The sequence below is a fragment of the Hypanus sabinus genome, chromosome 17, assembly GCF_030144855.1.
Source record: "Hypanus sabinus isolate sHypSab1 chromosome 17, sHypSab1.hap1, whole genome shotgun sequence".
Taxonomy (NCBI): domain Eukaryota; kingdom Metazoa; phylum Chordata; class Chondrichthyes; order Myliobatiformes; family Dasyatidae; genus Hypanus; species Hypanus sabinus.
Genome location: NC_082722.1, coordinates 61,711,870 through 61,727,674, shown reverse-complemented (window position 1 = coordinate 61,727,674; position 15,805 = coordinate 61,711,870). Strand labels below are relative to the sequence as shown.

At 40.8% G+C, this 15,805-nt stretch overlaps 1 protein-coding gene across 1 annotated transcript in view; it reads right to left on the bottom strand.

The window, feature by feature from the left end:
• Positions 1-768: 768 nt before the first annotated feature.
• Positions 769-15,805, bottom strand: part of LOC132407212 (hepatocyte nuclear factor 4-beta-like) — a 56,136-nt gene continuing 41,099 nt past the window's right edge. The window contains exons 5-10 of the mRNA XM_059993493.1: positions 15,601-15,756; positions 12,306-12,393; positions 7,726-7,878; positions 6,287-6,523; positions 1,195-1,317; positions 769-908 (exon numbers count right to left, since the gene is read on the bottom strand). Coding sequence (XP_059849476.1) covers positions 769-908; positions 1,195-1,317; positions 6,287-6,523; positions 7,726-7,878; positions 12,306-12,393; positions 15,601-15,756 — 897 coding nt within the window. The remainder of the gene's footprint in view (positions 909-1,194; positions 1,318-6,286; positions 6,524-7,725; positions 7,879-12,305; positions 12,394-15,600; positions 15,757-15,805) is intronic.

Sequence of the window (15,805 nt, the reverse complement as noted above, 5' to 3'; positions counted from 1 at the left end):
AGAGTCTTATCTCCAAGTTTTCTGTGCCACAAACACATGAAAACTTAAGATAAGTACTAGATAAATGTGGAAAATTTTATTTGTATACAGTACTGTGCAAAATTCTTGGGTCAAGGTTGCCTAAGACCTTTGTACAGTACATACTAATTTTATGTATTGCACTGTACTGATGCCACAAAAGAAATCAAATTTCATGAGATTATGTGAGTGATGATAAACCTGATTCTGATATGAGTCTCTATTGTGGACTGGAAGTGGGAAGGCAGCAGGGAGAGGGGAATCATGTTTGAGAAAAGGGAAAGGGGAGTGAGCGGGAAGCTCTAGAGATACATTCTGTACTGATCAATAAACTATGTTTGGAATCAAAAGACCTTGCCTGGTGTCTCAGGGTTGGGTGTGTCTGCTCCTGGTACTCCTCTGCTACCTGTCCCACACCTCTCCTATAGTGTTCCAACCTCACCATTCCCAACATCCTTTTCTACCAATAGATTTAAAAACTCGATCTCTGTATCAGGTTGATAAATACAGTACTGTGCAGAAGTTTTAGGTACCCTAGCTATATAAATGTGCCTACGATTTTTACACAGTACTGCATGTTTGATTTCTATGCATGCTACTAAGAGGTGGCAAAACTTGACGCTTGTTCACGTTTATGCAATCCCAGCATGTTGACAGTTCAGTGCGTGTTAAATGGCAGTCACGTTATGTAGAAGTGTCTGCAGTAAGATTAGGCAAGTCATGTTTGAATTTCACCCAATTTGTGTTTTCTTACAATATCTCTTGTTTGGGAATGAGGTTTTGAGGCAGCAAAGGTAAAGAATGCATTTGGATATGGTTGACAGGACGCAGTTTGATTTCCTCATTTCCAGAGCCAGACGATGGAGATGAAAGTGGAGTTTCTGGCGATGCTGCATAAAAACAAGGACATGATCTCGTGTCAGGACTTCCTCACTATGGTAGCTGCAGAGTAATTCAACTAAAAGCTATAACAAGTTTATCTAAGCAAATGTTCAGATATTGAAAAAAGTATACTTACTACTGACTATCAAATGCAATCTGTTTAAAATATTAATAATATTCGAACAATTAAATTCAACTACAGAACTATAGGCCAATATAAGAAAGATGTTTGGATACAACATTATTGCTTCTTTATTTACACAAGTTTAGTCAAACGCTGATTGGCAAACTTACAGAGTTGAACTTGATGAACGGCTGCTGACATACCAGCTGACATCACTGTATGGGGAAGCAAATGGCTGTGGACAATATTGGAATGTGCAGAATGTGGGTACTGCTGTGCCTCTGTTGCAGACCCTGAGGTGAGACAAATTTAGACAGAAAGTTTAGAAAGATGCATCTCTGATCATAAATGCAATCAGCTCTTTTGTCAGTAATCAGCTTAATTAATGGGATATGAATAACATCAATAAGACTATTCCTAATTACCCCTTGAACTGAGAGGCTTGCACACTATTTAAGTGTTAACCACATTGATAAATCTGGAATCTAAAATGGGTTGGGAGAGGTTTTCACATTCCTTTCTGGAAGGACACATGAATGAGATGAGTTTTTAAAGCAATTAAGCAGTTTTATGGTTCCTGTTACTGATAGGAGCTCTGGATGCTCACACATACAGTATGTCATCATACTTCATTAATCTGTATTAGGTATAATTATCCAAACTGTCATGTCACAGCAGAGTGGACTAATTTCAATAGATGACAGAAAGGCACTTGATTAATCAGTTTGAGAGTTGGGGTTAGGCCGTTTCAAATCGAAAAGAGAATGTGGTTGTGAACCTTTGAGTTTCCACAGTTGCATGAGGTAAAGAAATTCAATTATTACATTAATTCAAAAAAAGACATTAATATATCCGTAGACATGTAGAGAAATCAGGTATAATGAGAATAATATTGAAAATGGTGCTGAAGCAGAGGATTGGTCTGCTCCTATTTTTTATGTTCTTTGCAAGAATAAGTCATAATGTCAACACAATTACATTTGGACTAATAGTACTCCTGCCATATCAGATATACTGGGTTTAAATGAAAAGGGAACTGATTTCTCTGTCCTAATGGATATAGGACAGCTGTTAATTTACATATATGCACATCTTGTCTTTGATAATTTTGTTTCTTGATGTAATGATGAATTAATTACTGACATTGTTGTCAATCTCTAGTTACGTTTATCCATAAGGTTTTCTTGGCAAATTACCAGATTGGGTTACCATTCCCTTCTCCAGTGGAATACAACATTGTCTGTGAAGATCCATATAGTGAAGTCAATGATATTTCCAGTTGTAATGTATGGCTGTGAGAGCTGGACTATTAGTAAGGCTGAATTCAAAGGAATCGACGCCTTTGAACATGGATGCTAGAGGAAAGTGTTAAGAGTTCATTGGACAGCAAGAAGATCCAGTAAGTCAATACTTGAAGGAATACAGCCAGCCTGCTCACTAGGAGGCTTGATTATGAGACAAAAGCTCAAATATTTTGGCCACATCATGAGAAGACAGGATTCCTTGGAGAAGACTCTCATGTTCGGTAAAACAGAAGGTAAACAAAAGGAAAGGACGACAGAGGTTATGGTGGATAGATAATTTTACTCAGACAATGTATATGACCTTGGGGGATCTTAGACAGGCAATTTCCAACAAGAAAGCTTAGGGAGCAGGGGTCCATGAGGTCACAAAGAGTCAGATTTGACTTAATGGACTGTGAATAGTAAACTCAGGAGATGAAAAATCTGATAAATTTCGTTGTAGATTAACTGATCAATCTACTTTTACTTGGAATCAGATGAACTTGATCAAATTATTATTTTTGAAAACTTTTATGCCCAACATACATAAGTTAATCCAATAAATATATTCTGTATTCTAACAGACAGAGGATGCTAGAAATACTCAGCAGATCAGAGACCTGCCGAGAGTTAAACGGAAGATGTCTGAATGTCTTAAAGTTAAAACAATAAACCATTTTTTCTCTCTCTACAGATGCTGCTTGACCAACTGAGTGTTTCCAGTATTCATTTATTTCAGTCATTTTAGTGTTTTTTTTAATTTTAGATTGCGTCACTGCCTAATTTGGATACACCAATGCCCTTGAATGGAAAACCCCACAAAAAGTAGTGGATGTGACCCAGTTCATCATGAGTAAAGCCCTTGCCACCAGTAAGCACATCTACAAGGTGTGATGTTGCAGGACAGCAGCATCCATTGTCAAGAGAGCATCCAAACCAAACTCTCTTCTCACTGCCGCCATCAGGAAAGAGGTTAAGGGCCTCAGAGTTCACACTGCCAGGTTCAGAAACAGGTATTACCCTTCAACCAGAGGGAATATCCTCTCTCAACTTCACTCACCCTAACACTGAACTGTTCCCACAACCTATGGACTCGCTTTCAGGGATTCTTCATCACATGTTCTCTATTTATTGCTTATTTTTTATTATTATTATTATTATTATTTTGTTTTTTAATATTTTTATTTGCAGTTTGTTGGCTTTTGTATATTGATTCCTTGTCCATATCGTCTGCAGTTTTCATTGAGTCTACTGTGTTTCTTTGTATTTACTGTGAATGCCTGCAAGTAAATGAATCTCAGGGTTGCATATGGTGGTATATATGTACTTTGATTTTCTTTTAACTGCCATGCTTTGTGCTTGTAATTTCATTTTAAGATGAATCTCACTGGAATCTTTACAGAACTTAAAATAACGAGAGGAAGACATTGGGACAGATCTTCTGTTGGCTTGAGGTTGTCGACTTCCTGATCCTGAAGGACACTGTTTCTTCCCAGTGCAGCTTTCTGCTGAGAGCCAGAATCAAACTGGAGGAAACAGCATGCAAGCTCATCAACAGGGTACAGTGCACTCAAAGAATAGCTCTGACAACTGGTGAGGTCTGGCCTCCAGGCTCCACAGCTGTCAAAGTTGTCACGGTTGTTGAACCCTTTAGAATGCCTTTGACAGCCCGATCATTCAAAAACCCTTGACAGCTGAAAAATGTTAAAACCCTTAGTTACTTGAAAGCTATTCCACAAGCTTAATTAAATGAAATATCACTTTATTTACCTTCCACTTGGCAGCTGGTTTCTCCGCTTTGTTTTAATGGGACTAGTCTACTTGGCACAGGTTAGGAACTGGAAAAGCTGTAAGTATTTGGCACCCCGCCAATGGATTTCAGAAAGAGTCCACCCACACGGTGCCCTTGTTTTGGTGCCAGCACCCTACTGAACAAAAAACTGACCTCCAAGCTCTGCTTCGGTGGACCCATTACAAACATTTGTTGCTGGATCCAGTTTGGAATGTAATTTATCGGTCAGAGGTCCTTTCCTTGGGTTGAGACATTAGGCTAGGGTCCCATCTCTGTCATAAGTAGGTGTAAAGGATCCCTTAGTACTATTTTGAAGAACAGCAAAATTGTTCCTGGCCAGCATTTTCCCATCCATCAACTTCACTAAAACGGATTATCTAGTCATTATTGCATTTCTGCTTTTTGGGAGCTTGCAATACACAATTTGGCTTTGGCATTTTCCACATTATATCAGATATCAACCACACTTTAAGAGTTGGTTTTAAATTGCTTTTGGAATTTCCCGAAAACTATGGACCAGATCTTCCAGTGATACCTCAGTGGGCCCCCCTTAGCTATGCTGGTTCAAAGTCCAAGCGCTGTTTGCTATTTGTGCAATTGTAGCTAATAGCCAGCCACCTCTACTGAAATTCCAGGTGAATTTCAGATAACTAATTTTCAATTAACATGTTGGTATTGGTCTCTGTAAATAAACAAGCAGCAGTATTGTCACTTTGAATTGTTTCCCCCCCCCTCCCCCACCCAGGAAGTAACTTCAGAGGAATCTGCATAAACAGAAGCCTGTTTGACTGCCAAATTGAATTCTGTCAGGATCAGTGCAGATCTAATTGTTTCCTACTCAGTACCATGTAACATAATTCTTCATAAAACTGCATTCCAACAGTCTGCCTCCCAGCCACTTGCTCCCTCCCCAACACCACAGCATCTGCCAGTCTGCCTCTTCATTCCTGCCTGTGGTCAATTGACTTGTTTTGCCTTTTTTTCCCCCTTCTCTATTAGTGTAGTCTGGACTGCTAACCATGTCCCATAGTCTTACTATTAGGAAAACATTGTACAATTTCTGATCTTAACTGAGTTATTGTTATTTGGCCACACCCTTCAGAGAAATTCCTGTTGATCAAGCCATCCCTGCTAACTTTCTCTGTAAATGAAACCAAATTTGTTTTCTTGCTTATTTCTCACATAGGATCCCAGACCAGAATTGTTAACAGTTCGTTTGTGCTCAGATGCAGCATGCCCTGCATTTTCCGTGCCTAAGTCCTCGTTAAGTTTCACTCATAAAATAACTACATCAAGGTAAATTTTTCAATGAGTTTGCAGAAGATATTTTAAATTGCATCCAACAGACATTCTTCAAAGATAATACATTCTGTTAATTGCCTTGTGATCAATCAGTCAGCAGGGGGCGTGTCCAGACAGGTATATGTAGTTCAAAGAAATGGGTTAAATTTAACAGAATATAGTAAATATTTTTACTTTCACGCCTCTCTACTCTTTAAAATTCTTAATGGTAGACTAAGATTTCCTTGGTCCAGATTTAAACGAATGTATTTAAATGGAACTCTATCTAGACTATCTTGGGTGTGTGGGGTTGAGATACGTTTCTAACAGTGGCAGTTAGAAACTTATCAGTCAACTATCCTGCAGGTCACCCTTGGGCAAGGTGTAGCCCCCCCCCCCCCAACTGGGGTCACATGAAGCCTGGTAGCTGGTGGTGGATGGTCAATTGAGCAGCTGGTGCATATCTCAAGTCCTGGTTATGCAACCATTAAAGCCAAGCAGACAGTCTCTGAAGAGTATTGATAATGGCTGGGGTCACCAGTCTTGTAAAGACATTGCCCAGAAGGAGGCGATGCAGGAAATTTTCTGCAGGAAAATTTGCCAGTCATGGTCATGGATAGATCATGATCCCCTACATCGTATGACATGGCACATGGTGATGATGTCTAGGCTATCAAACCACCTGGTGCCAAAAGTATTTTTTATAAATCTCTTTCCATGCATTTGGTTACTCTTGTAACAACTACTGTTCATATCTTTGATGCAATATTTAGTATTGGGAACTTTTAAAATAACTGATTGAATTGACTTTTCAATGTATACTAATTGTGTAATTGTGGGCTGCAATCATTGATTCACAAGGTAACTCACTGTCTAAAATAATGCAGCAAAAGACCAGTTTCTCACCTCCCAAGAGCATTTCCTGCAAAAGGCTATCAATTTTCGCCACTCCAAAGAGCCGAGCAAACTGAATCTGCTCAATCATCTGCCATGTGATGCTCTGCAGAGGTGGAAGAAGCAACAGAATATCACCAAATCGTCCACGGGAGTCGTACTGACGATCGTTGATGTAGTCCTCCAGTTTGACCTGCACTTGGAATCTCATATTTTTGATTTTTGCTGAATCACTTACACCTCTGCAATCTATGGGAGAGAAGTGATGAGTTAACATTTCTTTGCAATATGTAAAGCATTCAGTGTATTTGTTCCTCTTGACAGAACTTAAAATGCACAAATAACGATTATAATAAAAATAAAATGATAAATATACAGGTAAGTATTTAAAATGAGAATAATCCAGTCTAACCACAATGGTTTGTATCTCTACTTTCCAAAAATGATAACAATTTTACCTTAAAGAGCCAAATTGATTATCTGATTTAACTTCATAGGAGATGGTCAGATGTTATGGACCATTGAGGTGCATTGAAGTAAAATCAAGTGGAATGATTGAATTCCTCCATCCATAGTTGAATTGTAGCAGAAAATTAGTTAGTTGCTCTTTCCAAACTCTTTCTCTCCATTTTCCAGCTTTAGGAACTACAAATCACCCAGAAATAGGGCATGCAAAATTTATCAGACCATGATATATACAGCTTTGCATTGGAAGCCCACAGCAAAGTGTTACAGATCTTATCCAGATGCTCTGTTGTAAGAAACCTTGGTTTTCCTCATTATATTCAAGACGTTGGCCTTAATGTGCACATGGCTGAGTGATGATAACAATCAAAGATGGTTAAAGGACCATCTCTCCATATTATGATCACCAGGTTAGAGCTGTGTTTTCAATGCTTGTACCATCATTGGTGGTGCTTTGGTATTATGATTTTCATTTGACTTTCTTTAATAGATGGATTTTATTCTCGGTTACATGCAAAATTATTTTTTTTAGAAATTTCTCTTAAGAATTTCTTAGAAATCCAATGAATGCCATATGTGCCATTATGTGAATACATTGCATCAATCAGCTTGTTAAGTAGCACACATAAAAAGCTAATAAAATAATTATTGTAGTGTAAGAACCTTTACAAATAATATCTTCCAAAATGTATTCTCTTATCATAAATTACCTCAGCTAACTGACCAGCTTTGTTACTATGTACTGCTACAAAGTGAGAGCCCAGGTAGATGCACTGTACATAGTTACCAGCATTACTGCAATGCACGATCCGCCTCTGAGCCCTTCTCAGGTATCCACTTGGATTAATTCTTGTGAATGCAAAAAAAACTGCTGTTCTTACCCCTAAGATCTTTCTCAGTCTCTCTTGGAATTTTGGAAACAATGCTGAATGTCTCAGGCTCAAAAGATTGAGTAATGTTGTTACTTCAATCAACAATGTACTTACCTGGATCAAAGAACACCACAGCTTTAAGGCAAGCAAATTCATTCTCGTCTATCTGGAGGTCCAGCAATGGTTTCACCAGCTCATCAAGGATCCTGTTAACTACCCGCATAATCTCTAATTCCGGGCAGTGCCTGGGAATGATGAAATCATTTCCTGTTGATTGAGGATGTGTTCTGTTAGTGTTGTACTTATACTTTACAAAACTGATGCACTGAGCATCTTCCAGAAGTGACCAACATTCAAACATTAAACATTCTAACTAGATCTTCAGTTTAACATGGAGCTTTGTGATATCCCTGTTGGGATGTGTTATTAAACATGAATGGAAATGCATACAAATAGTCCAGGTTTTAGATCTGCATTTGTAAATCATTGTTATGAAGCCAGAAGACACTTCATAAACTCTCCTTAAACTACATTCTTTATAGGTGTGTATTCAACTACAGTTTTGAAATCAAGTTTATTGAAAGTAGTTAAAGCATTAATCAAAGAAACATAGCATCACAGAAATCCTCCATTTTCAATGCATACAGCCAGAAGTGTACACATAAAATAGCCACTTCTCACACTCTTGATCTTCTCAGTAACTTTTTTTCCAATTTCCTGGCCCTGACCACTTCATTTTCACTGAGGATGTCCAGTCCCTATACACTTCTATCAGCCATCAGGAAGGCCCTAAAGCTGTCATCTTCTTTTTCAATAAAAGAACCAACCAGTTCCCCTCCACCAACACCTTTCTCTGTCTGACAGAACTAGCTCTCACCATTGATTTCTTCTTCGGCTCCTCCCAATCTTTCCAGATGCTTGGGCCCTAGCAATGCCTGATTTTTTATTGACCGCGTAGAACAGTCCATGATCCAAGCCTTCCCTGATGATGCTCCTCAACTCTCCCTCTACTAAATTGATAACCACATTGTCGCTGCTTCATGCTCATCAATTTCATCAACTTTGGCTCCAACTTCCACCCTGCTCTTAAATTCACTTACCCCATTTCTGACACCTGCCTCCCCTTTCTCAATCTCCCTGGCTCTGCCTCTGGAGATAAACTGTCAAGCAAGATCTTTCATAAAACTACTGATTCCCATGGCTATCTTGACTATACTTCTTCCCACCATGTCTCCTGTAAAGATGTTCTCCTCTTTTCTTAGTTCCTTTCTCTCCAACATGTCCATACCCAAGATGAAGCCTACCTTTTTAGAACATCAGAAATGTCGTCCTCCTTCAAAGAGAGGGGTTTCTCTTCCTCCACCATTGATTCTGTGCTCACACACATCTCTTCCATTTCCCAGACACCCACATTCACTCCACCTCTGCTTTCTTTGAGGATCAGTCCTTCCATGATTCTCTATTCTATTTTCCCATCCTCGCTACTCTCCCTCCTGGCACTTAATCCCTGCAAACAACCGAAGTGCTACAGATGCCCATTCACCTCCTCCCTCACCTCTATTCAGGGTCCCAAACTGTCCTTCCATGTGAGGCAACACATATGCAAATCCTCTACGGTCATCAATTGTATCCATTGCACCCGATGCGGCCTCCTCAACATTGGTGAGACCCAATGTAAATTTGGCGACCGCTTCATCAAGTACCTCCACTCCATCCACCAAGAGCAGAAGGAAATATTTTAATTCCGATTCCCACTCCTGTTTTGAGGTGAGAGTTTATGGTCTCCTTTTGTCCAAGATGAGGTCTTCCTTTCTATTCTATTCTATTTCAGTAGCCTCCAAACTGATGGCCTGAATATCAATTTCTCCTTATGGTATTTTCCCCCCCCTCCTATTCCCTACTCTGGCCTCTTACCTTTCCTCACTTGCCTACCACTTCCTCTGGTTCCCCTCCTCCTTCCCTTTCTCCCATGGTGCACTCTCCTCTCCCATCAGATTCCTTCCCTTCCAGCCCTGCACCTTTCCTACCTATGGATTCTCCCATCACCTTCTAGCTATCCTCCTTCCCTTTCCCCAGCAGTCTTTTATTCTGATGCCTTCTCTCTTCCTTTCTAGTCCATAGAATAAAAGAATATATACCTGACCTGCTGCGTTCCTCCAGCATTTTGCCTGAGTTCTTAGTCCAGATTGGATTTGGTAAGAGTTCATTATTCACGTACTCTGTAATTTGGTGAGCTGCTCTATTGATTGAGAACACCTGACCACCAAACGATGCTACTTCAATCATCCAGGTAAGCACTCGGATCTCTGCCAATGTTGAGTGACTGACTTAAAAGATGGGTAAAAAGTAGATACGCTGCCTAACCTGCTGAGTTCCCACAGTATTCTGTATGTTGATGTGGATTATATTGTTGCTTTCTGATCACTCTCACCAAACCACAGAACATAACCTGCCTCTCAAAGGCAAGCAATAGTCTGCAAAATGTCTAATCCATAAAGGTGTTTGGCTGTGGATGTATTTCAAAGGCTTCATGGTAACAGTCTGCAAACAATATTTACATTTCTTGCATGCTTTCCTCCAATCCCAATTAACAAAAGTCATTATTACTCACCGTTGAATTGAAATGAAACACAAGTACATCATAAACACTGATCTGCCATTCAACTCCAGTGAGTAAAGAATTAGGAGTTTTACACTTTAGGAGTTTCAGGCTGTCAGCTAAAGCGTCTATAACAAAGAACTTCAACGTTAGACCAGAGCCGAAGAGGGAATTGGATGGGCAGTGACTCAAGCTATACAAGAGGAATTATGTTTTCTCTGAGCGCATGTTTTTATTCTACACCATACATTTGAGCTGCACTGCAGACTCTGCTGTTTAACAGAGAGTCAGTGTTTTTCTTACTAGCCATTCTTTTGTGAATAGAAACTACTCGGGCTGTTCATGTAAACATTGCCACAATAAACCATGGTAAAAGTTAGCCTGTTTGGGAAATTGACAATACTTACAATTTAAAGGTGGGCAACAATCATAGGTTAAGGGAGAAAAGTGAAAAATTTAGGGGGAACCTGAGGGGGAACTTAGAGGGTGAGAAGAGTGTGGAACAAGCTGCCAGCAGAGGTGGTGGGTGCTGAGTCGATTGCAATATCTAAGCAAAGTTTGGATAAGTACATGGATAGGAAAGGAATGGAGGGCTACAGCTCAGGAGTGGGTTGATGTGATCAGGCAGAATGATAGCTCAGCATGTACTAGATAGGCTGAAGGCCCTTTTTCTGTGCTGTAGTGCTCTATGACTGCGAAGTTAAATTGCAACAGATGCTAATTGCTTTAACTTAATGCGGCTACGACCAGCATTTGAAGCATTACTAGTTCAGTGTAGTTTAAATAAGCATTGTATTATCTATGGGATGCACATTATCTAGAATGTGTTGTGAGGTCTAGCCATAACTCTTTTAAGAAGCCATCATGACCATCTAATTAAGTACAGGAAGTCCCCGGGTTACGAATGTCTGACTTACAGACAACTAGTACTTACAAACGAACTGCTATAAGCCTATTATATTAAAAACTGATCGGCTCAAGGAAGGTGAACGCTGTCCACCATTTAAAATTGATCACGTTGCTGTTAGCACTGTGTTGAGTGTGTAACTTTTATTTGGCTTAAATTGTTCTTAGCAAAATTCAACCTGAGCCCCCTTTTCCAGTCAGCACCGCCCCCAGTTGTCCCATTTAACCTGTCTCAGTGCAAGTGGACTTCAGGACCCGGGGCAGCAGAAGACCTGCTGCCCTCAGCTGCTGCTGAATCCGCAGTGTTTCTGTTCCGTTGACGGACGTGGTAATCAAGTCAAAATGACGGATCGGTAATTCCCATCTCCTGTTTATTTCACTTTCCGCACAATTATATTTACAGGGACTTTACCATATGTGTGTAACCATGTCCCCAAAGCAAAAATCTGATGCAAGAGCTGGAGATGCATCAAAAAAAGGGAAAGGAAAATGATCATGATTGAAATAAAGTGGAAATGATAAAGCGATCAGAAAATGTGTAACACCATCGGTCACTGGAAAAGCATTAGGCTACAGCTCTACCCCGATGAAAGATATAAGTATTACTAAGCAATGCGGTGATTTAACTATTGAAATGGAAAGGCTATTGATAATTTGGTTAAATGATCAAAATCAGCGTAATTTGCCTATTAGCCTTACTTTAGTGCAAGAAAAGGCTGGAAGCCTTTTCAATGATTTAAAAGCTGCACGTGCAGCAAGTGAAGGTGATTGTGATGAAGAACTTGTTGCGAGTAGGGGTTGGTTCAATCGTTTCAAAGTGAGGGCAAATTTACATAATATTAAAGTGCAAGGTGAAGCAGCAAGTGCTGATGTAAGTGCTATGAGTGATTTTCCTGAAATGTTGAAAAAAATTATTGAAGGAGGAGGTTATTTGCCAGCCCAAATATTTAATGTAGACGAGACTGGCTTATGCCTGAAAGGAGCTACATTTCGAAAGAGGAAAATAGTGCACCAGGGCATAAAGCATTGAAGGATAGGCTAACCTGTTCTGACTTACGTACAATTCTGACTTACAGACAGACTAAGGAATGGATCTCTTTCATAACCCGAGGACGGCCTGTAATCTTGCCCACTATGAAAACAAGCAATCAATGGAATGGAAGCATCAGATCAAGTTATTAATTCATACCTAGTAAGAGAACATCCTTGTAGGGAATCGAACGTCTGGCCAATCCCAGCAGCAAATGCTCGCCTGCGTGAGCTCTGAGCAGTGCAACCTGGAGAAAGAGAGAAACACCAGGTCAAAATTTTACTGCTAGACCCTTTAGCTGATGAGACAATAAGACATTAAGACCATAAGATATAGGGGAAGGGTCAGGCCATTCAACCTATTGCGTATGCTCCACCATTCAATTATGGCTGAATTTCTCTTTCAATGCCATTCTCCCATCTTCTCCATTTATCTCTAACTTAAGTACACCCAGTGGCTTGGCCTCCATAAATAAACTACCCTCTGGCTGAAGAAATTCCTCCTCATCTCAGTTATCAAGGGACATTTTTTTCTGTGACTCTCCTACTAATAAAAAACATTTTCTCCACATCCACTCTATCGAAGCCTTTGACAGGTTTCAATGAAATTTGTTCTCATCCTTCTGAGCACCATTGACTACAGGTCCAGAACCATTAAACGCTCCTTAAGTATTACGGTCACAGGTGAGCTTTTTAATTTAATCATTGGGAATCAAGAATACAGAGCAATTTTTAAAAATGTTAATATTAATTTAGAAAATTTGATAAAACACATAATTCTAAAGATTTTTGATAAAAATTCTTGATTTCAACTTCCTTTTGAGTAGAAAGCATACATCCTGATCTCAGAAGTGAATGTGTCGGATGTGTTTTAAGATTGTATGGTACCTGCTGATTCTTGATATCCAATAAAAACTCCATTCACTTTGTTCTACCAAGGTTTTTTCAATTATTTTATCAATTAAGTCAAGTTTATTGTTATTTCAACCATAAACTGCTGGTACAGTACACAGTAAAAATGAAGCAACATTCCTCCAAGACCCTGGTGCTACATGAAACACAAAATTACACTAGGCAGCACAAGGCTACACTAAACTACGTAAAACAACATCAAAACTGCACTAGACTACAGACCAGCACAGGACTACATAAAGTGCACAAAACAGTGCAGGGCAGTGCAATAATTAATAAACAAGACAATAGGCACAGTAGAGGACAAATTACAATATAATAATAAATGATGTAGGTTTCAGTCTGGGTATTGAGGAGTCTGTTGGATTGGGGGAAGAAATTGTTGCACAGTCTGGCCGTGAGAACCCGAATGCTTCGATACCTTTTGCCAGATGGCAGGAGAGAGAAGAGTTTGTGTGAGGTGTGTGTGGGGTCATTCACGATGCTATTAGCTTTGCAGGTGCAGCGTGTGGTGTAAATGTCCGTAATAGCGGGAAGAAAGACCCTGATGATGATCTCAGCTGACCTCACTATCCACTGCAGAGTCTTGCAATCTGAGACGGTGCAATTCCCGAACCAGGCAGTGATGCAGCTGCTCAGGATGCTCTCAATATATCCTCTGTAGAACGTAGTGAGGATGGGGGAGAGGGGGGAAGATGGGAGATGGACTTTTCTCAGCCTTTGCAGAAAGTAGAAATGATGCTGGGCTTTCTTGGCTTTGGGGCTAGTGTTTAGGGACCAGGTGAGATTCTCCGTCAGGTAAATATCAAGAAATTTGGTGCTCTGTACGATCTCTACCAAGGAGCCATTGATGTTCAGCAGAGAGTGGTCACTCTGTGCCCTCTTGAAGTCAACAACCATCTCTTTTGTTTTGCTCACATTCAGAGACAGGTCGTTGGCTCTACACCAGTCTGTTAGCCGCTACATTTCCTCTCTGTATGCTGACTCATCGTTCTTGCTGATGAGACCCACCACGGTCGTGTCATCGGCGAACTTGATTATGTGATTTGAGCTGTGTATTGCTGCTCAGTTATGGGTCAGCAGAGTGAACAGCAGTGGACTGATCACACAGCCCTGGGGGCCCCCCGTGCTCAGTGTGTTGGTGTTGGAGATTCTGATCCCAATCCAGACTGACTGAGGTCTCCCAGTCAGGAAGTCTAGGATCCAGTTGCAGAGGGAGGTGTTCAGGCCCAGCAGTTTCAGCTTTCCAGTCAGGTGGTGAGGAGTGATTGTGTTGAATGCTAAGCTGAAGTCTATGAACAACATTCAAACGTATGTGTCTTTTTTGTCCAGGTGGGTGAGCGCCAGGTGGAGGGTGATGGCGATGGCATCATCTGTTGAGCGGTTGGGACGGTACGCGAACTGCAAGGGGTCTAGTGAAGGAGGCAGCAGGGTCTTTGTGCCTCATGACGTGCCTCTCGAAACACTTCATGATGATGGATGTGAGTGCAACGGGACAGTAGTCATTGAGGCAGGACCCCGAAGACTTCTTTGGCATGGAGATGATGGTGGCGGCCTTGAAGCACATTGGAACAACGGCGCAACTCAGGGAGATGTTGAAGATGTCAGTGAGAACATCTGCCAGCTGGTCTGCACATCTTCTGAGCACTCTGCCAGGAATATTGTCTGGTCCAGCAGCCTTCCATGGGTTAACCCTGCATAGAGTTTTCCTCACGTCGGCCACAGTAAGGCACATCACCTGGTCATTGGGAGGAGGAGTAGTCTTCCTCGCCACCCTTAACCATTGAAATTCAAAAGAATACAAGACAGGTTTATTCAGCTTAGTGGCAGGGTAGCACAGCAGTTAGCATAACACTGTTACAGCGACAGCCACCTAGGTTCAATTCCACTACTGTCTGTAAGAAGTTCATACGTTCTCCCTGTGATTGTATGGGCTTTGTCCGGGTGGTCCAGTTCCCGCCCACAGTCCAAAACTGTACAAGTTGATAAGTTAATTGGTCACATGGCTATAATTGGGTGGCCCGAGCTTAATTGGCCAGATAGGCCTGTTACCGTGCTGTATCTCAAAAAATAGAAATAAATAAATCCCAATATAATTACACAGTTCAGCTTCAAGACCAATGAACCCTGTTAAATATCCAAAAGTGAATGCAGCTGGCTGTCTTCCACTGAAAGCTGGCTGGCAGTTCCACTGGGCGACACAGTTCATGGTACAGGTTCACAATCCCTTATCCGAAATCCTCAGGGCCAGTTGCTTTTTGGATTTCAGAATCCTTTCTTACTGGTTCCAGGGCCCCCCCATGGATACCAGAAAAAATGCTCTCAAGTCCTTTATTTAACCTGTCTCAGTGCGGGTGGACTTTAGGACCCGGCAGAGCCGAATAATATTTTGTTAGATTTGTGTTGAATGGACTGTACTGTAAATACCACAATCAATCTGGGCTAATATGCTGTCTACTCAACCTACTACAGGGCTAACACAAAAATATTGTGTCAATGAATGTGAATCTTTTTATGTGACCCATTACCCGTGCATTTCATACCTGGTCATCCAGTGGCAATTCGCAGAATGCAGGGATGCATTTAGCCCATTCCACCAGCACGAGTAACTGTTGTTTCATGGACTCACTGACGTCACTAATGGTTGCTATTTTCTTCATTGCAATATCAGCAGGATGCACAGGATTTAAGGCAGAAATCTACCAACAGGGAAAGCTATTAATTTATGTAGAATGATATGAGCCATGA